Source organism: Pezoporus occidentalis, unplaced genomic scaffold (genome assembly GCF_034315485.1).
Source record: "Pezoporus occidentalis ecotype Australia unplaced genomic scaffold, CSIRO_AGI_Poc_V1 ctg212, whole genome shotgun sequence".
In the NCBI taxonomy this organism is placed as follows: Eukaryota; Metazoa; Chordata; class Aves; order Psittaciformes; family Psittacidae; genus Pezoporus; species Pezoporus occidentalis.
In genome coordinates, this window is record NW_026913987.1 from 826,824 (window position 1) to 853,908 (window position 27,085).

At 44.3% G+C, this 27,085-nt stretch overlaps 1 protein-coding gene across 4 annotated transcripts in view; it reads left to right on the top strand.

Moving 5' to 3' along the window:
* PHF2 (PHD finger protein 2) overlaps window positions 1-27,085 on the top strand; it is an 83,908-nt gene that overhangs the window by 31,653 nt on the left and 25,170 nt on the right. For all 4 annotated transcript variants that reach the window (XM_062619598.1, XM_062619597.1, XM_062619596.1 and 1 more), the window contains exons 2-8: window positions 10,598-10,683; window positions 15,659-15,773; window positions 18,484-18,644; window positions 21,209-21,350; window positions 23,969-24,155; window positions 24,394-24,556; window positions 26,364-26,451. In XM_062619598.1, the coding sequence (XP_062475582.1) occupies window positions 10,598-10,683; window positions 15,659-15,773; window positions 18,484-18,644; window positions 21,209-21,350; window positions 23,969-24,155; window positions 24,394-24,556; window positions 26,364-26,451 (942 nt within the window). The remainder of the gene's footprint in view (window positions 1-10,597; window positions 10,684-15,658; window positions 15,774-18,483; window positions 18,645-21,208; window positions 21,351-23,968; window positions 24,156-24,393; window positions 24,557-26,363; window positions 26,452-27,085) is intronic.

Below are 27,085 nucleotides of genomic sequence, written 5' to 3' on the forward strand. Positions count from 1 at the left end.
AGTCATTTAATTCCAGCCTCAGCAGATAAGCAATTGAAGCTCTGGTCTTGAAGTCCAGTGTCCACACATGAGGCCAGGAGGACATCCAGGTAACTGCACCTGGTATCCACAGTACAAAGACACTGTGGGTCATAAAGTTTGTGTGTGTGTGTGCATATCATCACTGCCCAAGTTTAACTCCCAGATGAGGCAAAACTTCTAGTGTGCCAATAAAAAACACCTTTTCTGGGAATAGTCTCAAACATAAACCTAGAACCTGCTTTTTATGTGATATAAAGTTTTGTGGTTCCTAAGCACAGTGCGAGTTGAAATACAGAACCAGTAAAATGGAATTCGTATGCAAGTTGATGTTTGTAAAATGCTCTCTCGGCTCTTCCTGGAGGCTTTCTTGATAACTGGGTGAGAACAGTGATGTTAGTTGGCTCCTGCAACAAGGAGGAATTTGGCATGTGAAGGAGAGAGAGCAAAGCCAGGAGGAAGGTGTGGACTGCACATTGACTTGTCTTCAAATCCCAGACAGCTGCTGCAATAAAGAAACAAGTCTTGGGTGCACCAGGAATGAAACTAATATAGCAAAGTTATTAACTTCAAATCTGGATGGTTTGTTAAGGGAGAAATGGTGTTACCATGTCAAGTTGTAATACCATCAAGTTGTTGACAGCCATCAAGCTGTCAATTAAATGGGGCAGACTATTGATAATTAGGGAGTATTCATTTGGACAGGGAAGTTTTATTCTACAGTGGGATCATGTCAGCAGCACTGTGAATATCCAGAGTGAGCAGTTAAGGGCGTGTTGACACTGTTGGGATCAGGCACTGGCATCTCAGCGTAGTTTTGTTTGTGCCTTAACTGATGTGCCAGTATGGTTGTTGTCACTGGTGGTTCTTCTAAATGAAAACAGCTTTTGAGTTGCTCCTGCTTTCTTACAAGATTGGCTGGCCAAAACCTAGACTGTTTCATGTCTTCTTGAGTTTCTGCAGGTGGCAGAAAAAAAGAGTCTTCTAATTCAGCGTGTTCCAGGGACCCCTGGAAATCGCTGTTTTTAACAGACGCTTGCTCTAAGAAAAATCAGCCTGATGTCAACAGGCTTAAATTTGTGCCATGGAGGACCATGATCAGGAAAACGTACAGGACTTCACTGGCTGGGAAGCCTGTTTGAAGTAATTACATTAGCTAAACATGATATTAAAGAGATAAAGAGGTGTTTTTGTAACAGCTCACTGGGACTCCAGTCCTCTTTCCATATGTAAATATGTGGAGATCATGGCTCTCTGCATTAGTCCATTTGGGAGAACTGTATGTTTTTAAGAAAGGAAAATTAAATTAGACTCGTGTTTGATATGTTATTGAGCACTTCTGTTACCTGTTATGAAATTAGGTAACGCAGGCTGGTTCTGTGACAGCCCGGCATTCCCCTGTGCTGGAGGAATTCCCAGCTGAGCAATTAGGCCAAATGTTTGGTCCTTCGTGACCCAAGAGCAGCCCAGAAAGACTAAAGCAACATCCAGAATCTGGTTCATAGTTGAAATACAACTGCACAATCAAAGGAAACTTAAAATGCAGCCGAACCCGGGCTGCTTTGTAAGGAACTTGACTCTGTGGAGCCTGAAAAGAGTCAGGAGTGAGACCGAGAGATGGAGTGTTGTGCTGGCGTTGGGTGGTGGCGCTCCTCCTCTCCCTCTCTCTGGGACCTGTGGTTTAGGAAGCATCAAACCGTTCATTCACTAGTAATATATAGTAACTAACGTATGGCTTAGAGGCTTCTGAGTGTGAATGCCACTAATGAAAATCAGACCTGGGCTTTCAAGTGGCTTCATACCATCAACTTAAAAGAATCTTCCTTTCTGAATTAATTTTGAATGTAGGTAGAGGCTGAAAATGGGATTTATGCATGTAAACCACTGGAGTAGTTTTTTGTATTATGCCTATGAACAGCAATGCAACCATGTTAAAATAGTCACTCTCTGCAGAGTGGTCAAAACTTTTGTTTCCTTTGTACTTAGTTGAGATTACAGAAATCACTGGGGACTTCAACAAGGGCATCAGGTAAAACTCCTTCAAACAACAAGATGTTTTTTTTCTACAACAGCGAGCCTGCTCACCAAATAGCAACTGAGGACAGATTATCATTAATAGTGTTCAGTGTAACAGAAACAAAGCTATTATACTGTAGGCAAATAGATCCTTTAGCCTCAGTTGCTAAATATGATTTGTTTCCAGTGTTATTAGACTTGTTTTATGACTCAGGCTTGAACAATCTGGATATTGTTGATTACGTAAAATCTGTAATTCTCTGAATATAATTTGGGTTCTCAATGTGCATGTTATTTCTACGCTTACTTTTGCTTTAGCTCCCCTTGCAGTTTGGGATGCACCTTCTGAAGAATGTTCAGTCCACGTGTTTAGGACTCTGGCTGTGATTTCTGCTCCCTGGTGAGCTCAGTGTGCATTGCTGCTTTCAGCATGAGCAGCTGGCCCCCATCCCAAGCAGCTAATCACCTCACATCATTGGGATATGATATTTATCTTGAGCCTTTTGCAGATATGGCTCTCTCATAAACATGTAGGTGGACCATGCACTATATACTGCGGAGAGGGGATCTTCACACTGGAAACTGGTCAGATTATTATCTGTACGAGACAATCAAGGAGGTGCCAAGCATCTGCACTGACCAGTGACATCCATGAAGTCCCTCAGCCACTTGCAATTAAAAATTGTTCTACAGCTGGCTTAGTTGGCTATAACACTTGTTTTTCAGCAAGGTCCTGATTTCACTCACTTTTATACATAGTTTTATCAAGGTCAAGTAATTCCTGCTTTCTCCCCAAGGGCTAATTCTCTTCTGCATACCACAACTGCAGACAGGTTTGAGAAAGAGTCACAAAATGTGGTTCAGTCAACCAAAGAGCAAAGTTTGTCCAAGACAGCAGAACTCGTGCAGCTGGCTGAAGTGCAGGGATGGAGAAGCAGAGAGAGCATCTCCTTGCAGTAGTTCAGTCCTGTTGGCAGTTCTCAGACTGCAACAGATTTACTCTGTTCCTCTTTCTAAAATGAAAGGGCACCTACTTCATAAGCAAGCAATTAGCTTTCAGTCAAACTGCAAAGAGCAAAAAGTACGCAGCACTGCCATGCAACAAAGAATTGCCTAATAATAAGTAAGGTAGAAATGGTGATACATCCCACCCTGTGCCCCTGAGAGGCACGTCCCTGTTTCTGGGTGCTGCAAGGGGTGGTGGGACCAGGCTTTTCACATCAGACGAGAAGCGTAGTTGAAGAGCAAGGAGTGCATCCCTTGCAGCCCACCATGCTTTCAGCAGCGGTCCTGTTCATGCCCTTGTCCTCATTGCAGCTTGGATATGGGTTTTGGGAAAAGCTGGCTGGGGGGCTGCTCTGGGATGCTGGCATACCTCTAGCCCCTGAGTACCTGGATGATTCTGTGGCTTTATGGGCATGGCAAGTAGTCAGAAGTGTGGGTGGTGTCTGAGTAACTTGAATACATGTCCTGTAGTAGCACAGTGTTCCTGGTATACTCTGTACATACAGTTTTGTGGCCTGGTGGCAATAGTTATGTGGACATTTCCCCTTCTAGGTGCAGTCTACAGTTGCTTGTCCATAGTTGGCATCCCTTAGATGGTACGAATTCCCCAAGTCAGTCTCTGCTACCTACAGCACCTCCACCTTCTCCTGGTTTTTCCTCCAGCCTCTTCAGTTTGAAGCAATGTGGTCAAAACTGTGTAGAAAAGAAAAGAAGCCTCTTCAGGATGTTTATAAGGGGAGTCTAATTTGTCCTGTTTCAACCCCAGAGTGTTAGCTTTAAACAAGCCCCAGCACTGGGCCTAGAATTGTGGAAACCCAAATGTAATTTTTAGCTTCAGAAAAGTGACTGTGCAGATGCCAGAGCTGGGAAGCCCAGGGAAGGCTGAAGTCACAAGGAAAACATTTATTTATCAATTCATGGGAGTATTTACATGCAGTAGAGTTAAGCCTCTAAAGCAAAAGCTCTGTGGGTAGGTAGCAACCCAGCACTTGCGCAGATTGTCATCTCCAAAGCACCAGGCAAATGCCTGTTAACTGCTACAGCAGGCGCCGAGGCTAACAGGCAGGAGTTGGTGTCACTGCTCTACAGGGGAGGGAGATTGAGTCAAAGAAGTGATGCAGTTTTCTTGGGATGGAATACAGTCGTAACACCATGGTGAACAGTGCAGCTTTCCCTTGCCTTTACATTTGTGTACTGCTGAAGCTGCTGTGCTCCTAACAGGGACCACACAGACACAGGCTGATTTGGAAAGCAGGTCTTTCCCTCTAAGTGTTTGTTTTTAAAGCACTGGCAGGTGAGCATGTGCAAAGTGATGTGAAATACTTGCTGTCCACTATAGAATCAGAGTAGTTTGGGTTGGAAGGGACCTTCAAAGCTCATCCAGTCCAACCCTCTGCAACGAGCAGGGACATCTTCAACTAGATCAGGTTGCTCAGAACCACATCCAGCCTGGCCTTGAGTGTCTCCAGGGATGGCACATCCGCCTGGGCAACCTGTGCCAGTGTTTTGCCACCCTCACTGTAGACAATTTCTTACACAAGTCCAGCCTGACTGTCCCCTCTTTTAGTTGAAACCCGTCACCCCTTGTCTGTTGCAGCAGGCCATCCTGAAAAGTCTCTCCCCATCTTTCTTATAGTCCCCCCATTAAAAGGCTACAGTAACGTCTCCCTGAAGCCTTCTCTTCTCCATCTGAACAACCCCAACTCTCTCATAGCAGAGGAGCCTTCTGATCATTTTTGTGGTCTCCTCTGGACCCTCTCCAACAGGTCCATGTCTTTCCTGTACTGAGGACTCCAGAGCTGAGCACAAGACTGCACGGAGGTCTTACCAGAGCAGAGCAGAGGAACAGAATCACCTTCTTTCTTCTTCCCCTTTTTTTGTCTTTTCTTGTAACGTTATTTTGTCCTCAGTGTTGGCCGTTGCATTTCTACATGCCGTGATGTGGACACAAGAAATGCTGTCACTTAACAATGCCTCAGCATTAAAAATGTGAAGCGTGAGTCTCTGCTGCTGCAAGTTCTGATTTTCATGCAGCACCTGTAGTTTTTGTCAGATGGTGGAAGCTTCTGAAACTGGATGGGTGTCTTCCTTACAAATGACACCTTTGTTCTCAAAGAAGAGCTTTAATTGTGCAATGCTTGATAAATGGCGCATCAAGAAAGTACAGCAGTTGTTAAGGGATAAGGATGAGCTGAGGTTAATTATGACCATTATTACCTGTAAAAACACCATTTCTGCACTGGGATGGCTGCCCCACCCGGGGCTTTGATGCTTTATCCTCATGTGCTGGGGAGAAGCAGCTGCTGCTTGAAAGCCAGCAGCCAGCCCTGGGCAGCCCTGACAGACCCCAGTGAGCACCCTGGGAGATGGGCCCATCAGCACAACCCTGTGCTCTCCTGCTTTATAGAATCATGGAATCCCAGACTGGTTTGGGTTGTAAGGGACCTTAAAGCTCATCCAGTTCCAACTGGATGGAAGGGACAACTTCCACTGGAGCAGGTTGCTCGAAGGCCCTTCCAGTGTGGCCTTCAACACTGCCAGGGATGGGGCAGCCGCAGCTTCTCTGGGCACACAGTTAAAAGCAGCAGCTGGAGATAATTCACAGACAGTCAGAGACACCCACCCAAAATACTTCATTGGAGGACACCACTTTGTACCCACACACACCTCCAGGGAGGGAGCCACCAGCACTCGTGCTGTGCCCTTCTGCGCACACGGGGGGCATGTTCAGCATCTCATTCACAGCCTGATGGGGTGTAAGTGCTGCATTGCTTGACTTGTGAGTCCTTGCAGCAGAGTGGGGTCTTGCTGGCCCATCAGCACACTGGGTTGGGGTGTCTGTGGGCTTTTTGAAACATATCCTTGAGCTGCTGATACAAACAAAACAAACAAATCCGCTCCGGCTGTTGGTCACAAGGCTGCTCCCAGCTCTGCCTCCTGCCTCTGCTCCCTGCCCGTCCCTTCGCAAGCTCTGCCTCGCAGTTCCTTTGCTGAGCCTCTTGTGTCCTTTTTTATCTCATTGGCAGATCTGAATAATCACACAAAAGTGCTTCTGAAACTTTTCCCAGTTCTTCTCTGTCACTGGTAATGCATCCAGGGCTCGTACTGAGAGCTGGCTGTGGGGCTGGCTGCAGCCGGGGAGGCTGCTCCAAGGATGCCGCCTGGGATCCGCGCGGCCTGACGCCGAGCAGACCCGTTTGATCCTTGTAGGGGGTCAAACGCTTGGCTCGGGTCTTTTTTTTTATGTTTGTGTTTCTGTCAGGCAAATGGGGCTGAAAAAAGGAACAAGAGGGACCAAAGTGGAGTGTTCTCATGAAAAAACCCCATCGATTCCAAACACAAAGCACCATTTGTGTTCAGATTTGGGGGTGAGGGTAAGGACAGCACTGCTCTGCTGCTACAGCTGACTTGGGTTTCTTCAGCTGGAGAAATGCTTTGATTCTGTTCTATTGTTAATGAACTACTCTGAGAAAAAACACATTTGTAAATTAGGCAGGAGATGCCTTCAGGACTCTGCACAGGCTTCTGTCAAAGTTGGCAGTGTCCTTCTGCTTCTCATGCTCTCAAATTCAGTTTCTCACATGTCTGGAGACCAACCGGAGGATAGGTCACGGCTGAGGAGCTGATGTCCCACCAAAATCTTGTCACAGAAAACCGATACAGCCAGCATGAAATCGTAGAATCCCAGCCTGGTTTGTGTTGGAAGGGCCCTTAAAGCTCCTCCAGCTCCAACCCCTGCCACGGGCAGGGACCCCTTCCACTAGAGCAGCTTGCTCCAAGCCCCTGTGTCCAACCTGGCCTTGAACACTGCCAGGGATGGGGCAGCCACAGCTTCTCTGGGCACCCTGTGCCAGTGCCTCAGCACCCTCACAGGGAAGAGCTTCTGCCTAAGAGCTCATCTCAGTCTCCCCTCTGGCAGGTTAAAGCCATTCCCCTTGGCCTGTCCCTACATCCCTTGTCCCAAGCCCCTCTCCAGCTTTCCTGCAGCCCCTTCAGGCACTGGAGCTGCTCTAAGGTTTCCCCTTAAGGAGCCTTCTCTTCTCCAGGCTGAACCAGGGGGGTTCTGGGCTCAAGCTGACACTGAAGCTGGGTCATGGGGAGCTTCTTGGCAATCAACTACCCCAAGTCCTTCTTCTCAGCTCTGTTCTCAGTCCAGTCTCCCCCAGCCTGTGTTTGTGCTTGGGATTGCACAAGGACCCCCATGGGTCTGACCCAGGGGCAGGATCCTGCATTTGGCCTTGTTGAACTCCATGATGTTCATGTGTTGCCACCTCTCCAGCCTGTTCACGTCGCTCTGAATCCCATCCCTTCCCTCCAAGGTGTCGACTGCACCACACATCTTGGTGTCATCAGCAGACTTGCTGAGGATGCTCGATCCCACTGGCCACATCGCCAACAAAGATGCTGAACAGCGCCTGTCCCAGCACTGATCCCTGAGGAACCTCACTGAAAATCTTGTACTTCTCCTGGCACAAGTGTTCTCAAGGGGTTGTCTCTGTCAGTCTGTCCTTATGGAAATTCCAGTCTGTATGCCTGTGTTCATGTGGAAGCCCACAGACAGTTCTGCTGATGTAAATCCTGGTGATTCAAGCTCTGCTGGGGGCACAGACTGGAGCTGGTTCGTATTTTAGTCACAGGTCACCCTGAGGTGTTTCAATGGCTTGATTGCTTGGACAGTTTGTACTTGCAGTTTCATATATTCATAGCAGCTTCTGCCTACAAGTAGCTGTAAATGGCCAAACCTCATCCAGAAGCCATGTGGCAGTTGGAAACATTGACTGCATCTCTTAGAGGGCCACTTGAGTCTGAGGTCAGTTATTTTTACTTTTCCATTTTGTTCTGGTGAATGTTTGTTCCTGCTCTCAGACAATAGCTCCCACCACACCGCAGTCTTCGCTCAGGCTTTTCAGCCCTCCTCCCATGGCAACCCATGCAGCGCCCAAGGGTCTCATCTCCTGTACTTTAGCTAAATATAGGCTTTTCAAGCCCTAATCCATACCTTTACAAAGCTTAACAAGCTGAATCCAGTGGCATAAGCAGCTGACGCAGCTTTATGGGCAGAGGAATCCTCTACATTTTCTTACACTCAACTCTAATCTGCCAGGGTTTAAGTTTTCTACTGCTTAATCTGGTGTTTTACTGCCTGTATGTGCTTGACTCTGAGGACTGGATTGTTGGGATGATTTTTCCTGTCTGCAGACCTACTCTTCAGTTTTCCATGCTATCTGCCCAGGGACATCCAATCATTTTGTCTTCTTTCAAGTAAATGTTTCATAAAAGAAGCCATCAGCTGAATCTGCAGTTGCTTTTACACAAGTCCAGTGTAACGTCCTGTTTACCAGCTTATTTACAGCCTGAGCTCATTGAAAAGGAGAATTCCCCTGGCTTTGCTTGCAGAACTTCTCTCACCCTGTCTTCTTTGGTTTGGAGGGAGCTGGGTCGCATACACACACTGGCAGCTGCAACAGGATGAAAATATCCACAAAGGTTTCTGGCAGAATCTTGTTTGACAAAACATTTTCAATGGTTATAACAAAGATTTGTTTCCATATCCAAGCTTTTGGCTTTGTCCAGCTTGATTGCAGACTCAGTATGGGTTTTGTTGATTCTGTTTTCTAAAAGCAAGTCAATCTGTGGTTTGTAGCCATAATGTGTACAGTTACACTTCACTGTGTGCCTTGGATTCAGAAGTGGTTTCAAACCTACCTCTATAAACAGGGGGTCACGGTTTATTTTAACAGCTACTCCTCCTGTTCCAAACATGCACGTGTTTGTGTGTGTGCTCACGTACAGGCATCAAGATTGCTGTGAGCTCCCTGGAGCTGGAAGCAGGTTCATGGCAGCAGTGATTTACAAGGCTTAAAGAAGCATGGAGGAGGTGGCATGCACCTTCCTGCCTGCCAGCAGCCGAGAGGTTAGGGCCTTCCTGCATCTAGACCATCATATTTAGTAATTGCTGGTGTAGCTGACCTTCGTGCATTTCTCCAGTTATTTGTTTGTAATCTTGGACACTTTGGTATTGTCCTAAGGAGCTTGAACACAGTGAGAAGGGTTTGAGAGACTCTGTCAGATCTTGGCAGAACTGACCTACCCTGTTCCCTTGCCAGTGGGAGACGGCAAAATTCCTCTCCTCTGCTTCCTATGGGTCATAACCAGCGGGTAACAACTCTGAATTCATCTTCCCACACCAGTTCCCACCTTGTGCTGCCAGCAGGATGCAAGGAGACTGAACTGTACCATATGCATAGAGGTGGCATTTCCATGCTCAGTGCCCAAACCTCTTCTCTGGCAGAAGAGATGGAGTGGTGTTTTCTGCCACCTGAGGAGCACTGAGAGGCATTTCAGGTGGTGGAGAAACTCCAGGAGAGCTCTTATTGCAGTGAGATCTGCCCTTGTTTGTGCAGCTGGTTAAGGTGAGGCTGACTTTATTGCCTCTTGTGGATCTTCTCACCTGGTTGAGCTCTCGTGGAGCCATGGCACCAGGGCTGTATCTCATAGCACCCAGCTGAAACTCTTCCTCTGTGCTGCAAATGTGCCTTGCAGCCTAGGCTATGTCAGACTGAGCAAGCAAGAGCAGAATCTTCCCTGTGAGGGTGCTGAGGGGCTGGCACAGGGTGCCAAGAGAAGCTGTGGCTGCCCCATCCCTGGCAGTGTTCAAGGCCAGGTTGGACACAGGGGCTTGGAGCAAGCTGCTCTAGTGGAAGGGGTCCCTGCCCGTGGCTGGGGCTGGGACTGGATGAGCTTTAAGTTCCCTTCCAGTCCAAACCAGTCTGGGATTCTGTAATTCTATGAATCCCATTGCAAGGAGCAGCGCTGTGCTGCAGTTTATTTGGCTGGCTGCTTGGTGCTTTGGCTGCACAGCAACTTCTTATCTTGGGTCTTCCATTCCTTTGTAGTTTGGTTTTGTTTTCCCCATTGCTGTGTTCTGGAGGCATTCATCGGCATGCCTGCGGGCTGCTCTGTATTGTTGCATATCCTGTGCCATCCAAAATCATCCGAGTGGGTGTTCCAAGCAGCTGCCATGGTACAACCCATCTTCTTAGCAGCCAGAAGCGCTATGAGCTATGTGTCTTCTCCTCCTCATCTTCATACATTGTAATGGATATGGAACCCATGGAAGTCTTGCGGATGGTATACCTCGCCAGGAGGCTCTGATACCTAGCATCTGTCTGTACATGCTTGGGGAAGATGTTTTCTTAATCAGGCTTCCATGGGATGGTGCTTGGAGAACTTTGTGTAGATACAAAATGGTCTCCCTGGGTAAAAAGATTCTTTAGGACTCTATGCCACATTTTAATGGAGGTCCACAGTGAGCTGGAAGGGAGCTTCTGACTGACAGCTATTTTAGCATCACATCGGGAATGTTGGATGCGAAAATTCCAGTCTGACTATACTAGTGTGAAAAGCACCTAAGCTTTTCTTCGAGATAGCTGTGAGCAGTCAGCTTAGCTGCATAGTAGGTGCTTCCTGGGGTTTGGGTTTATTCACTGTTAGTTTTGTGCTTGCATGTTTGGAGGTGGACTCAAGCTAATGTAATATTTGCCTTTATGTATTCCAGCTGTGTGGGTGTTGAAGAAGAAGAGGCACCAGATATCGACATCTATCATTGTCCAAATTGTGAGAAAACCCACGGGAAGTCTACCTGTAAGTACAGCATCCCAGCTGGTCCTCAGGCATGGTTCAGGTTCTCTGTGTTTAAACAACAGAGGCTTTTTTTTCCCCATTCCAGAAAGACACACCTAAATATCATGTGTCATAAATAATGGAATTCAAACTGGGAGGTGAAAAAAGATGTTAAGGGGAGAAAACCATGAGCTGGATTGTGGAGCTTTGGATGCAGCTCCCTGCCTGGCCTCAGACACTGTGTGCGAGCTGATGCAAGGCACCTTCCTGGGCGAGTTTTGGTCCCTAGTCTCAGCAGTGAAAATGCTCATAGAATCCCAGCCTGGTTTGTGTTGGAAGGGACCTTAAAGCTCATCCAGCTCCAACCCCTGCCACAGGCAGGGACCCCTTCCACTGGAGCAGCTTGCTTCAAGCCCCTGTGTCCAACCTGGCCTTGAACACTGCCAGGGATGGGGCAGCCACAGCTTCTCTGGGCACCCTGTGCCAGCGCCTCAGCACCCTCACAGGGGAGAGCTTCTTCCTAATGTTTCCTCTGAATCTAATTATGCTTCCCTCCTCACACAAGTGAAGAATTGTGAAGGAACTTAGTACTGTGGACTAGAAAAATTGTACAGGGACATCTCACTGTAATACAGTGAGCTTTGGAAACTACATGGTGTTTTTGTCTTTGGATGAGAAGAGTAAGAAACAGTGTGTTATGCTTGGCCTGGATATAAAACTGTAGTGATTTCAGTGGCAGTCAAAATTGTGGGATGCACTGAGGGTGCCAATTCTTGCAGTTCTGTCTCAGGAAAAAGGTCTCCTGAGTAAAAGTGACAGTTGAACTCAGTGGAAGTTTTGTCTGGGAAAGAACTGCAGGATGTTTGCTTTGGTCAGATTAATTCACAAATTCTTCCTATTATACAATGGGGAGGGGGGGTGGGGGAGGAAAACAATCCCTGTAAAAGATGAAATGTTTTACTTGAAAGCCATTTCTTGTAAATAAGCACCAATGATGCAGAGGTTTTTTGCTGCTTTGCAACCTGACAGCAACACAGAGGGGAGCAGCACTGTGCTCATCTCCCAGGAGCCAAATGAATCACGTTGCTCCTTTGATAGTGTGAACTAAGGGACGGCTGGAAACTGGCTTCTGCTGTGTTAAAATTCAGTCATTTGAAAACCAAGCAAGTATTTGTGCACTGCCTTAGAAGTTACGGTGCGGAAGATTTCTGAGGGAAAAGGGAAGGAGTCAGAAATGTTCATTTTGGGGGGCAAAAGTGGGAATCATTTTCCCACTAAGGCTTTCTCAAAATCAAATATGAACTGGGAACCTGAATGACCTGCAGCAGTTCCTGCCTCCCAGATGGTGTGGGACCCAAGCAGGGCAGCCACAGATTGGGCAAGCTGCAAAAAACCCTTGGGAGGCTTAACAAAATCAATATGGCCCTGATTTAAAAGACAGTTTTTCTAATGTTTTGTTGGAAGATTTCTGTCAAACAGTGGAAATTGGTCAAAAAAATAACCACAAATTATCTTCAAGTGACCTATTTGGAATTAGAATGTGTTGTGTTGATAAGGGGGGTATGACTGCAGATACTCACAGGCTGTGACTGACCTGGTGCAGAAGCAGCAGTGCAGGATTTCCAGCCCCTGTGTTTTGTGTAACGTTGAGATGTGTCTGATGCTTTGATTTCTTTCACTTTGGTTTGAATTAGGAATGATGCAAAGCACCTACTTTTCAGTGTGAAGGGGGGAAAAAACAGAAGCAGCAAAAGTTTATAATCAGGAATTAAATATCAGTTCTATAAAAACTGTGTTGCCATATCTTAGAATTCAAGAAATGGATGTTTCAGTAATAAGATCACAAGTTTGTTGCACCAGTTAAGATGAGGAGAGTTGAATTGACAACTATTTTCTGATACTTTAAGAGGGTTTTTCACTAGCCAGTTCTCTTTATCCATATTTGTAGAGTTATGGATCCTGTTGACGAATGAGGCTGTTATCCTGCAGCCCCTCCTTGCGGAGTGCACTAGGCCAGGGAAGTTGATGGATTCAATGAAGGCAGGAACAGCTTGGCTTAATGCATTTCATCATCAGGCATTTGTATACAGGGCATCTTGCTCCCTACCACTGGGCTCCTGTGAGATGATCACTTTCGTTTGCTTCGTAACTGGTACAATATATATTTAAACCAGTTATCTAGCACAATCAGTTTTGTAATAAATGAGTAAGAGTTGTTCCAGAGCCAGTAGTTCGCTGGTAGGATTTAATGGTTGCAAGATTAGCAAAAGGAAACACAGACACCAATTGTCTGTTATGCAACTCGCCTGGATTTAAAAATACACATGTATTTCTGGAGCACGCATTCCGCAATATATGTTTTCCAGATGTCAAATTTAAAAGTCATTTTCCTCCTCTTACATTTTTCCACTTCACCAACATGGCTCTGTGGCTACTATTGCAGAAGATTACTTCCTGTCATATGACATTTGAAGCCATTTTGGTTTAATGAAATTTGTAGGGACTCCTCTTTGGGAAAAAAAATCGTACACATTCATGCGAAATTTTCTGACACCATTGAAATCAAATGTGTTTTGTTGAGGCAGACTTGGCTCATTTCTGTAACACGATCTGAAGTGGTTTCAGTTGGATTGCTGTCTCGTTTGCAGCAGTGAAAATCAGGAGGCGTGCTGGGGAACCAGTGAAGTTACATAGGTGCAAATAGACCAAAGTCAGGCTGTAACCATTTCTAAGTAGTTACAACCTTTAATATACACCAATAGAGAACTAAGAGGCTGCTTCTAGGTATCCCGTCTTCGTAAATATATTTGGAATAATGATTCCAAAAGGTAAGTATACTTTTGAAGTGCAGAATTAGTCATTTTGAGGTACAGTTTTCATAAACATACACTCCCTCTTCTCTCTGATGGGTTTTCTGGAGAAAACCCTTTTTTTGGACCAGGTTATACTTTCCATAGGTCAAATTTGGATCAGAAGATTCTTCAGAGAAAGAAATCTGTAATCAGTTAAGAAAAAGTGGCCTTTGTGGCCAAAGCTCGTATTGGTTGCATGTGTTAGTGGGCCTTCAGTGAGAACTGTGGTGTTCATGGTAACGATGAAACATAAAGAGATTGGCTGAAAATAGGCCAAATATTGACTGTTTGATGTAGCATGATGGACTACAGCTTGCTGCCATTCGGGAGATAGCACCTCCTGGGGAGCCTTTGGGTGGCAGAGGCATTGTTGTTGCTGCTGCATCAGATGTGAATGTGAAAGGTGGATGTGAGAAGTAAATGTGAGGTGAACGGGAGAGGTGGATGGGAGAGGTGGAAGCCTGCCGGTGCTCTGTGCTGAGAAATCGCTCTCTGGTGCTTTCTGAAGAGTTGCAGTGAATTTCTCCATTCAGCACCAAATTGCCACTTTGATTTCTCGACACTTGGTGCTACCTGAAGTGCAATAAAAAAACACACTAATATGATCAGCTCTTTAATTTTCAGTGTGGCAAGTGACACCTGTTTCACTGTGACTTGTGCTAAGAGTCCCAGTGTTGGCTTGGATCTGCTGCGGGGGGGCGGAGGCAGCCGTTGGAAAGGGAAGGAGAGGAGGAAGGTTTGGCATTCATGTAGGGCTTGTTTCCTTTGTTACCAGGAGCATTGAATTAATACACTAAGCCTGAGAGTCATTAAGATAAAGAACTAGCAGCTTTAATGAATATATCCAGCTAGGCTGGAGAGCTGCATGGAACTAATAAAACCAACATGCTTTGTGCAAAACCTGGGGTGGATTCATGGGGAGATAACTTGAGTTATTCCAGGGCTGTGGTTGGGAAAACAAAGTTAGCTTTTCCCGAACCTCATTTCTTATAGCGGTGGCCTCCAGATTCCTTTCTTAATGAAAAAGTATGTGGACCCATCTGAGCGTGACTGTGCAAAGAGTGAGGAGTGTGCTGTCCATGCATGGTTACTGAGGAGTCCAGTTTCTTTCCTGGCTGTTTTGAACAGTGAGAAAAGCATAAGGAATCTTGATTTTGGGGGTAAAATACTGAATTACGTGATGTAAAACAAGGATGAAAAATAAAAGTAAGATATGACATACAAAAATTCTACTAACAGAGTTTTGAAATGATACAAATACTCACTTTGGACAAAACCCAATTTACTACCAAAATGAACGTGTCTGGACAGACTGTGGAAGGAGGAATAGCTGAGGGAGAAAGTGCTGACTAAAAGGAAAAGCTGGACCAGTTTTTCTTGCTCTGTGTTATCTGGTTGTCAAAGAGGCAAAGCAGAACTACACTGACATTTGACTTACTTATTTGTGCTTATCCCAGCTGACCCTTTTTCCATGAGAACTTGCCTGTATGTCTGTCACCCCCTGGCAGTGCAGTTGAGAGGCCTTCTGCTGTCATCACCTCAAGGCCTAAACCTGGCTTGCCTTTCAAAACCTAGGAATAAGAGGAGCTCTAAAAATTGCATTTGTGGTGCCCTTGCATCTTTTTTTTCCCCTTTCATTTCTTTTTCCTTTATGTGCACGTGTATGTGCAGGGCGTAAGGCAAAGCCCTTCAGAATTGATGTCAAATCTGCCACTGCTGCACAGGCCTTTAGACTAAGGTAATTCAGGACAGATATGTTCATAAAGATCTATACTGAATATTGAGAAGGCAGAAAAGTGGCTTTCTGAGAGTTTCATGATAAGGATTAAGTGTGTAGTCTGGCAAGTACAGAATGTCCAGAGCCTGTGTTTGCATAAAGCCTGTGGTAGCTGTGCAGCTCAGTAATTACCCGTCTGGTTGCCCTTATGTTACAAAACGAACACTGTTCAGTCTGTAATAGATCTCCAGGCTACAGTATAATTGTCTAATGGTGAATTGAGAGCAGTATTAAAATTTGCACTGCAGCATAGTGGGGGTTCCCTCTTCTCTGCTTGCATAAGAAATGAAGACTTGTCCTTCCTTCGAATGTCTTAATAATTATCTTCTCCTGAACATACAACACTGTCCAATTCATTCTTTTTCAGTGAAAAAGAAAAGAAATTGGCATAAACATGATACTGGACAGACAACAGAGGTTAAACCTGTGCAGAACGGGAGCCAAGTCTTCATAAAAGAGCTTCGAAGTCGTACTTTTCCAAGGTAGGTTGTTCAGCCCGTTTCCTTTGAAGCTGCTGCTGCTCCTTGCTGAAAAGCTGAAAGCATTGCACAGTACAGAACAAAGAAGTTTAAATGAACACTGTTTTATTACAGATGTCCCAGGCTCTTCCCTTTTTTATATCTGTGCAGCCATATTCAAATCTGCTCTTGGTTGAGCCCCGTTCCTGTGGATTTCCACAGAAGCTAGTACTTGTGAAGACAAGGACAAGAACATGTTTGGCCCCTACAACATTCGCTTGCATAAAAAATTAGCCAATTTATTGCATAGAATTATCGAGTTCTCAAAAATACTAATGGTTGTGCTGAAGTGTGTCTCCATCTTGAAAAGAAGAACAATGACATCCTCAGTTGCTGCAGTGACAAAGGCTCTCTTATTTGGGGTAATGAATAGTGCTAATTGTTAGGTGACATGTTCCACACTTTATTAGGCTGCTTCACAGCCATTTGTAAGAGTGATGATTTTCTTCTGGTTCTTTAATGTAGGCCTTAGCCAAATAAATCTTGAATTATTAATGACTAATTATTTTAGAAGAATCCTTAGAGACTGGTAAAGTGTGCTTGGTAAGCACAAAACTTCTTTCTTCTTTCCTTTTTCCTTTCTTTTCCTTTTTCCTTTCCCCTTTCCCCTTTCTTTTCCTTTTCCTTTTCCTTTTTCCTTTTTCCTTTTTCCTTTTCCTTTTTTTCCTTTTCCTTTTCCTTTCCATTTTCATTTCCATTTTCGTTTTATTCTATCCTTTCTGCCCCTTTCCTTTTCTTTGACCTGGGGTGGCCTCTGAGATTGCCCTCACCTCTACAGTATCTTTTGAGTCACTCCCAGACTGTAAAGCACCAATGGGGACCCCATTTCTGTTTCTTTCTCACATAAACAAGCACATAAGAAAACTCTGCTGCCAAATTCAAGTTTCTGAGACAGAAGGCTCCATAGCCAAAATGAGCACCTTCAAGATTCAGCGGCTGACATCTTTAGTTGTGCCATAAGTAAGATGAAGTCTTGTGAGAAATCTTCTCTTCTGAAGAAAAGGAATGAAATCTATAGATGCTCACAGAGCAAACCCCATCGCTCGTCACTCAGAACACGATGAGCAGAAAAAGGGGGTCTCAGTTTGGAGACAGAAACATCATTGCTGATTCCCAGCACATGACAGTAAATTACAGCCCACAGTTAGTCCCTGGGTGAGGCTTGGATCAAAAGGAAAGTGGAGAGAGCAAAAAGACAGAAAATATTATTCATGTAATTCCATTCCTGTATGTTTAATACCAAGATAGCATCAGAGTAGTAACAGTAGTAGTAATAATAATTAAATAGATGGTTCACATGCTGCAGTGTCAGCACCAAACTCTCCATTTTAGCACAGTTATTACTAGATGCTGTGGTACTGATCTCTCTTTACCACTGTGTGTTAAATCCTGTGGCACATCAGACTTAAACAAGCAGAAAATATATGTATGGACACTGTAAAGTAAGTGCAGAGGTTTAGTGGTAAATCATTGTATGCTTCTGCCTCCTTAAAACCTCCAGCCTGTGCACGTTGCTGGTGTGTGGTACCAGTGCTCACACAAATGAGGTATAATGCATTATTAATGAGTTTTGCCTCCTCATCAGCCGTTGCCGATTCGCTGTAGCTGAGGTGAGCCAGAAATAAGTTGGTTTTCTCCAGTTTATCCCTATTTGCACCTGGCCACCCTGTCCTCCAGGGCCAAACCCCACTGGGACAGCTTGAGCAGGCTGTGAGTGAGGGGATCCCCCTGTGTGGTGGGGTTGAAGGAGGAGCCCCCATAGCTAAAGGGCATCAAGGGCTTCACTACAGGTTGGGCTTCACAGACTGGTGATGGTGGAGAGGCCTGAGCTTGCTGGCCACCACAGTGGCTCTCACAGCCGCATCCCCTATCCCACTGGATTTTGGTGCTATATGAAGATGTGGGCTGTAGTTCAGAGCTGCTGCAGGAGATGGCAGTCATGTATTAGCCTTACCTGCCCAGGAGGTAGTGCTTTTTGGGGTGGACACTCACAGTTTTGCTGTTCCCACCACACCTAGCCATAGCCATGGCCTGCCACATGGTTTTTGGAGCCTAGCCATCAAACAGCACATGGGCTGGGTGCCTTTGGGACAGTGACTTTCCAGTCTGAATTCTAAGAGTTTTACTCTTGAAAAGATCTAGAAATCAGACTTGTATTTCCCTTGCGAGCTGCTGGTGCGAATAGCTGGTGTTCTGATGGAGTGGCACATTCCTTCATCCTTTTGAAGCCCTCCCAGCTACTTGAAAATGATCTGCAGAGTATTTCCTGAGCAATTGATTTGACTACTTAAAAATTATTTGCAAAATATTTCTTGGGCAATTTATTTGAGATCCTGTAATGTTTTTGATTTTGTCTTCTTTAGAGCAGAGCATTTAACACAAATTTCTTTAAGATTCATCACAGGTAACTTGACAGTTGATAGTTGAGGAAAATGGTCTTTCACCATAAGCTGTTATTTTAGGAGTTTCCAGTAGTTGGTGCATGAGGCTTGAGCAAATCAGTTCAGGATGATTTTAGTGTGCCCTGTGTGCTTTGCAGTGAATGGCTTTGGGGCTTTTGTCTTATGCACCTTATTTGCACCTGATGATTGCTTACTCATAACCCTTTCTTTCAGTGAGGAAATGCAGAATATGCCAAACCCCTCATCCCTGGAATCTGTCTTTACTTTTTCAGTGCTGAAGATATAGTGGTGAAAGTGCCAGGCAGCCAGCTAACAACAGAGTATTTGGAAGAAAATGGTTTCGCAGAGCCCATCCTCGTCCCAAAGAAGGATGGCCTGGGTTTGTCTGTACCTGCTCCCACCTTCTATGTCAGCGATGTTGAAAACTATGTCGGTGGGTATTTGGTGGCATTGTGCTGTTTGGAGCTCAGCTGCTTTTATAAATACATATATTTGTATAAAAAATTGTAAAATACACTTTAAAATATTGTCTATGTCTTGATATGTACTGATGTCAACATCTCTTATGTGGTGGTAGCTTGTAATTATCAATCGATTGTGTGAGGTGTCCCTGCCCATGGCAGAGGGGATGGAACTAGGTGATCTTAAGGTCCTTTCCAACCCTAACTATTCTAACATTCTATGATTCTATGATTCATTCTTGTTTCTTGTATCAGCTTGACAGTGAGCCCAAGCCAGACTGCACTGTACGTAGCCCTGCAGTAATAGTAGTAACAGTCATAGTAGTATCAAGAAATAGTTTCTTCAGGCCAGGTGTTAATTGATTACTGCCACCGCGCTTTGTACAGAAGGAATTAGTAGACTGAGGCTCCCACTCTGCAAAGGCGGGGCAATTTTTAACACTGGTGTCAGAGCTATTTTCATTGCTGATGGTCACTCGGATTCGTTTTGGCATTCTCCTGTCTCCACCCTGAGTAGGGTATTGTACTGTGTCTTCTCACAAGTCATCACGTCATCACACCTTGGAAGACATCCCTTGACCAAGAGCCATGGAAGTTCTCTTCTCTTTGTCTCCACATCCTGCTTCCTTTAGCATGTGTGATCTTGTCTCTTGTCCTTTCTCCTCTGTGTCACTTCCTGTCTGATTCCATCTCCTTCCAGTCTTCTGGGCAAGGCATCATCCGTATGGAGCCCTGACTCCAGCTCCAGTGTATCTGTTTGTATTTCACAGTCCCAGCCCTTTATCTCTGCTAACCACCCCATCCTCCTGCCACTGACCTGTTCCCCAAGCTGGAGGATGCTCACCAGGCAGCCACTGCTGCTCTTGATTGTATCTATAGTCATGTTCAGTGAGATAACTACGAATAAAGGAGAATTCAAGACCCCTGATCTTATTGTTATCTCTATCCCATTGCTTCTACAAGAAACATATTTTCCTTGCCCATCTGGTACACTTAGCAGTTTTTCTGTTAGGACCTAGGTGCTCCTTATGCATCTGCTGGCTTTCTTTTAGCCTCTAGCTGAAATAATCCACCCTACCAATAGAACTGTTAGTTCAAAGCTGAAGGGAAGCAGACAGCTTGTTTAATCTGAAGCTGGCACCAGATTTAAAAGTGAATGGCACAAATATGCACTGGTCCAACCTCCATGGGGTTAGTTTGCTTGAATGGGATTTCCCAGGCAGGGATTTATCTCACTGTTTTGTAGTTTATTGCATTGGACCTAGAATGTCTTTTAGAAACAACCTAAAGTAAGTAGCAGAGGACAAAACACCACAAAAGAAGCTGCCAAGTGCATCATTACTGTTCTGGTGTTCCATGAAAAACAAATGGAATTCTTTCCCTCTCCTAATGTGAAAAAAAGCTATGAATGAAACACTGGGAGAGGAAAAATACAGCCAATTAAAACTGAAGGGAAGAAAGACTGGAGAGATGCTTTTCATGCAAAAAGGATGAGAGAGTGTGCTTAGAAACGGGCTCTCTTTATAAAGCTCTGACTTTCTCCATGTGTTCTCTGGTTTGCCCAATGTACAATTCCATTAATTGACTATGACTGTTAGTATTAACACTGGGGATTTGTATCCAACAAGGTCTGTCAGAGGAAATGTATAGGTACTAGGAGATTCTCTATAATACAGAGACGATGGATTTTTTGATAGGTGTAATTTGCGATAAAATAACAGTAAGTCAATTTTTTTGTGACACATCTGAAATACCAGGATAAAAAAAATGGGAATTTTCCTGCAAAACTCCTTCTCAATTATAGATTTATAAGTAAAAATTTAAAATTAAGCATTAGAGAACTTGCAATTTTGGAAAATCACTTTGACAAGATGTCCTGTGCAGTGTTACACACTATCTACAATCACAAGACTTTCACTGCATGGTGGGTAGGGCTTACTCTGTGGTATTTGCATATAATATTCACCAAGCAAATAAAATCCATAATGAAATTAATAGATTCAAAATAGCATTAATCTTTTAAAGATAAAAACTGCAGAAATAATTATGTCAGGGGCATGAATAGAACAGCATCATTTTATGCATACATGTTTTATGTTTATACACATCTTTTAGAGATACATCCTAGAATCCCAGCCTGGTTTGGGTTGAAGGGACCTTAAAGCTCATCCAGCTCCATCCCCTGCCACGGGCAGGGACCCCTTCCACTAGAGCAGCTTGCTCCAAGCCCCTGTGTCCAACCTGGCCTTGAACACTGCCAGGGATGGGGCAGCCACAGCTTCTCTGGGCACCCTGCGCCAGCGCCTCAGCACCCTCACAGGGAAGAGCTTCTGCCCAAGAGCTCATCTCAGTCTCCTCTCTGTCAGCTTGTATATGTATATAATGTATGTCTACATATATACAGGTAAGATACAAAGAAGATCAGAAAATCAGAAGTTTGAGATGTTTCTTGAGATGTTAACTCACCCCCAAGCACACAAAATGGGGCAAGTCAGGCTACCCTTCAATCTCTCTTTTTCACTGAATTCATTTGTAGGACCAGAGAGGAGTGTTGATGTCACTGACGTCACCAAGCAGAAGGACTGCAAGATGAAGCTCAAGGAATTTGTGGATTACTACTACAGCACAAACAGGAAAAGGGTCCTCAATGTGACCAACCTGGAGTTCTCGGACACAAGGTAAGAGCCCAGCCTGCTGCACTATGTGGTGTCTGGGCGTGTGATTGTGTTCAGCTGGGAGAGGCTGAGCAGCCTCTGCTGTCTCTGGTGGTTTCTTCTTTAGGAAGTGCTGTTTAACCTTGGGACAGTGGCTTGTCACTCTGGCTCTCCACTGCATGATCCATCTGCAGACAGTTAAGGCAAGGCACAGCAGAACAGAACATTCTGTTACCTTTCAGTTTTATTTTAACTCCACTAGCATAGGCATAGTTATTTCAGTGCAACTGTATACTAGAACATAACTTGATGCTCCAGGAGTGAATTCTCTGCCTTGCCCTGACGGTGAATGACCACAGTCTGTTTCTCATATAATATTAGGGACTCGGATGCAACTTGATAGTTACTGGTAAGACCAAAGAAAGGAGGTCAGAGATGACCACAGAAGTATGATTACAGAATCTCAGACTGGTTGGGTTAGAAGGGGCCTTAAAGCTCATGCAGCTCCAACCCCTGCCACGGGCAGGGACCCCTTCCACTAGAGCAGCTTGCTCCGAGCCCCTGTGTCCAACCTAGCCTTGAACACTGCCAGGGATGGGGCAGCCACAGCTTCTCTGGGCAACCAACAAATTCTTTGGGCAACCAATCTCCTCAGAGCCTTCTTTTTTAAAATGCACTGGGCAGCAGTGAGCATCCTACTTGTACAGCACTGGATTGAGTACATCAGAGGTTGTTTACTGAAATTTGCTGTTTAAAGTAGCACAGTGAGTAAGGAGGTGAGGTGTGGCTTTAGGTATAGTGTAACATGTCACTGAAATCGTTACAGTTCACTCATCCTATACCCTGTGTTACAGTTTTAGTTTCAGTGCTTTTGCAAGCTAACCTGCAACCTGTATGGCAGGTTACAACTGCAGTGATGCTGAGATCTCAGTGGCCAGTTAGGGGGTGATGGTACAGATCAGCTCTGAACTTGAGGTCACGGTGCTTTACTGGTGCAGTGAGCCAGAGGTAGTGGCGCTGGAGATGAGACTGTCACCAGTCCTCAATGACGGGAAGCCTGTTATTCTCCTCGTGCTTTATATTGTAATTAGCTGCTGTAAATGCCTAAGAGTTGAAGTTACTGCTTTGTGCTTTACAGAGCTGTATTCATCACCTGAGCTGTGCTGTTATTCCAGAAGTAGGGAGGTGCATCTGTGACGTGCTGAAGTTTGTGCAACTGTGCAGATAATTTTTACAGTGCTTGCATTCCTTCTGGGGAGCTGGTGCTTCTGGAAAGGCAGTGTCAGAGAAGGAAGAGATTCCTTTATGTAAAATGGTACACAGAAGATGATGAGAGTCAATATAAAAATAAAGAGTGGTTGCTGTGGGGAGAATTCCATTTTAGTGAGAAGACTTCAAGTGGTCTTAAAAAGAAAGCTGATGAATAATTACTAGCTTATGTTTTGAAAGCCATTACCTTTAACCCCGTAGTTAGTGTTTTAGGAACTCACACCCGTTTCTGCAGAAAGCATCTCCAGTAATTACAGGCTTCAAGGATTATCAAGATCTTCAGTTGAGATTTTTTTAGCCGTTATCCCAGAATAACGGGAGGTCTTTTGTTCTGCAGGTCTGGTGGAGCTGTCACTCAGCTCCTGCTGATTTAGACATTAATGAGCAAATATTTTATTTCTTAACATAGGCACTGACACTTTAATTGAATGCACTGCTCCATCTTTCCCTGCCATTTGAAATGGAGCTATTGTTATCAGTGGTTGACAGTGAGCATAAGTGACACATGGGAGCATTTAATTTTAGTTTGAAGTGCAGATACTCTTCCTGACGTGGTATTTTAGAGCGTCCAACAGTGAGCATCCACCCCCTGCAAATATTAGTCCAAGATTTTGGGCTATTTAAACATAAAATTTAGCACATTCTGGGATTAAACACTTTCAATACCTGTTTATTATGCCACTACATCGTCTTAATGGTGATTTATAGTATATATTACATATTAAATATAAACATAAATTATATACATAATTTCATACAATATTAATATATGCTCAATGTAAATAAGTATGTTCACATGTATAAATTAGATAAGAAGATATTACATATGCTATATTTTAAATATATTCACATTATCAACCCGGATTAGACTTTTTCCTTCTTCTGAGTTTTTAATGTAATTTAATCAGTCTAACAAAAAAGGTCACTGTGATTTCCAGCATCAGATTGAGACTTATTTAGTCCTTAAGTACTAATGTTATTGTTATTAATATGAAGCTTAACTTGCAAACTTTCTAAGGTTTATGTAGGGGTACACACATTTCACTGCCCCGCCTCATGGTGGAGAAGTGACCATGATCGCAGGTCTGTTGGTAACTGAGCCTACACAGCAAGAGGCAGGGACTGGGAAAACACAAACGGCATAGACTTGATTAGAAATACTGCTCCTGAAGAAAGTCAAAGGATCGTTGCTAAGTTATCACATTTTAAAAGCCTTAAATCTCTGTCTGTAAAGAGATATTTGAGACCTTTTCTAAAGGCAGAGCAGTCCAACTGACACGCAAGGATTTCTGTGCCAGCATCAGAGTCACAGTCTGCTTTTTGTTCCATCAGGGTCCTTGTACTCACGTTCGTTTTCAATTCTCTCTGTAAAGGATGTCCAGTTTTGTAGAGCCTCCAGATATAGTTAAGAAGTTATCCTGGGTGGAAAACTATTGGCCTGATGATGCTCTTCTGGCTAAACCAAAAGTCACCAAGTACTGCCTGATCTGTGTGAAGGACAGCTACACAGATTTCCATATAGACTCGGGAGGAGCTTCTGCCTGGTACCATGTCCTGAAGGTGAGGGCCATGTTTTTGCAGTGTATCTAGCAACAAACTAAACTTCATATGCAAAGGCCATCCTAAAATTCTCTCCAGACTTCAGGTCTGAGGCTTTTTAATCCTCATTCTTGCTGTATCCATAAGTAATATGCAGAGAGGTATATGTATTTAGATTAATATTTGTGTGTGTGCTTGTATCTCTGCCAGCATTGTTTGGTTCAGATGCTTGTTGCTAATTTTATGTTTTCTAATTCAGGGCGAAAAGATATTTTATCTCATCAAACCAGCCTCTGCAAATATTTCTCTTTATGAACGCTGGCAATCAGCAGCAAACCACAGTGAGATGTTTTTTGCAGACCAAGTAGACAAATGCTACAAATGCACAGTTAAACAAGGACAGACACTCTTCATTCCATCAGGTGAGCAGACTGTGGCAGGTGAGGTTTCTGCTCATCTTAAAGCTGCTGAAATAGCGTGTCCAAAGTGCTAGAGGGATGCGATTTGATGATTTTCTCTGACAAAGCATGAATTCAGATTCTCAGCAGAAGTGTAATTTCATATGCTTGTAAAAAAAACACCCAAAACAACAAAACCCCAGAACTTTTATTGCTTTCTATGAATATTTTAGCAGCCTTTAAAAAAATACAGCTAGTAAGTAGTGTTCTACTCTTGGTGTAGCTGGCCTGCAGTAACTCATGAGTTCTCCCTCTGTATCCAACTGTGACATTGGTTCTTTTTGCCGTCTAACAGGATTCATGTAGAATTACTCTCTGATCTCAATTCCCTGCAAAATCCTTTTCATGATCATTGGTTTTTCATGACACAAAGGCACTATAGGTGCCTGCAGAAATGTGAGTGTGCATGTATGGTTTCACCTGAGAGTGAAAATCTGGGCCCCACAGATTTTTATGAATTACTTGGTAGACTCAGGCTTTCATTGCAGGTTACAGGTGGTGGATTTTGTTCTTCTTTGTTCCTGGAAGGATCTTTATAAGCATACAGAGTTGATCAGAAGATAGTGTAGAGTTGATATTCCTGCCCCTGTTCCTCACCTTCCTATCACCATGGACCATGAACAGCATTGCTGTTTCTAGCAGTCCATTACCTGTTGAAACTATGATCTGTTTGGGACAGGGATTTTCTTTCCCTCCATTTACCTTTAAGTGATGCACTGCCCACTCAATCCATAACCTGAGAGAGGCTTCCAGGCAGCATGAGTAAGTAAGAGCACTAGTACTTGTGATTTGGAGGCAGCATCAAGTAGTGCCATCTGTCTATGTGCGAGCATATTCTTTTTACACGCTGGAATTCTACTTTGACTGTAAAAACTGGAAAGCAGGTATTTTTCTCATGACCATATGTGGAGCAGATGGTGGGATAAACACCAAGCAATTTATAAGGATTCATGGAATCCCAGAATCCCAGACTGGTTTGTGTTGGAAGGGACCTTAAAGCTCATCCAGCTCCAACCCCTGCCACGGGCAGGGACACCTTCCACTGGAGCAGCTTGCTCCAAGCCCCTGTGTCCAACCTGGCCTTGAACACTGCCAGGGATGGGGCAGCCACAGCTTCTCTGGGCACCCTGTGCCAGCGCCTCAGCACCCTCACAGGGAAGAGCTTCTGCCTAAGAGCTCATCTTAGTCTCCCCTCAGGCTGGTTAAAGCCATTCCCCTTGGCCTGTCTCATCAGGCCCTTGTAAAAAGTCCTTTCACTAATTCTCTGATTTGATTCACTATATTTGATTCACTCTATGCATAATATGCAAAAGATTCATTAATTTGAGTGTATTTTTGTATGAAAACAAATGTTTGGAAAAACACCCTGTTCCCAACACTACAATAAATTTAGTGTCAGAAACTGCCACAGATGTTTATGGTGATGTGAAAGCAGCTACCATTATGTAGCTGCTGCTGCTGCTTTTCACAGTGACAAGAAAGTAATGTCAGTGTGAGCAGAATGTCCCCTCTCACCATCTGACAGTTGAAGGTAGTGCTGGGATTGGGACTGGGAGGCAGTGGTACATAGCAAATCCCTGGGCTGGGCCTTTGTCATGCAAAACAAACAAGGGGCAACTTTGTGTGGTTCTCTGTATGTGATTGGTGCTGATGTGGATTGAAGAGCTGTATTGGTACCTAGGAAGTAATCTGGGTTATAAACATCATGTTGTGAATAAAGTCTTTGTTACTGTCATTCCAGTTTTTACCCTGAGGACTCTTTCTCTTTTAGGTTGGATTTATGCAACTCTAACACCTGTAGACTGCCTGGCCTTTGCAGGACATTTTCTACATAGTCTAAGTGTTGAAATGCAGATGAGGTAATCTGTCTTAAGTATCTAAAGTTAGGTGGGGGTTCATTTTGTAATACATTGGCCATTGTCTCTCTTGTTGATTAACCTACACACTACCGTTACTACTGTGTAGTTACTACTACACATGCAGTAATGCTGACGGAGGTCTTTTGGGCAGTTTTGGAAAGTGTATCCACATTTGTCCCCTTTGACCATGCTCTCCTGTGCTGAGCTATTCCAAGCTGTCTTTACACCCATTGCGTATCTCATGGAAGGATACGTGAGGTGCTTGGCTCAATGTGGTCATATCCTGAAGGAAGAACTGTTAAAAACTGTCAGTTTTACCCTAGAACATGCCATTTGCCCTCTGGATAAGCCCCCACTTGCTAGGCTGGGCTCTTTGCCCACTTTAAGACAATAAGTAGTCACTTCACTGATGCTGGACAAATGATGCAGTGAAACTATCTAACATCTGTATCCCACAGTTTCTTCACAGTGTTACTTTTATGTTTTGCTGTGGTCTGAAGACAGAATGCATGGTAGCAGCACAAAGAAATGAAGCACTGCAAAACGAATCTCAGTCATTTATGTGCAGTGCTTGTCACTGAGGGACGTACTTGTGCCCTGCTATGCTCTGAGTTCATGTGGCTTTGTATTACAG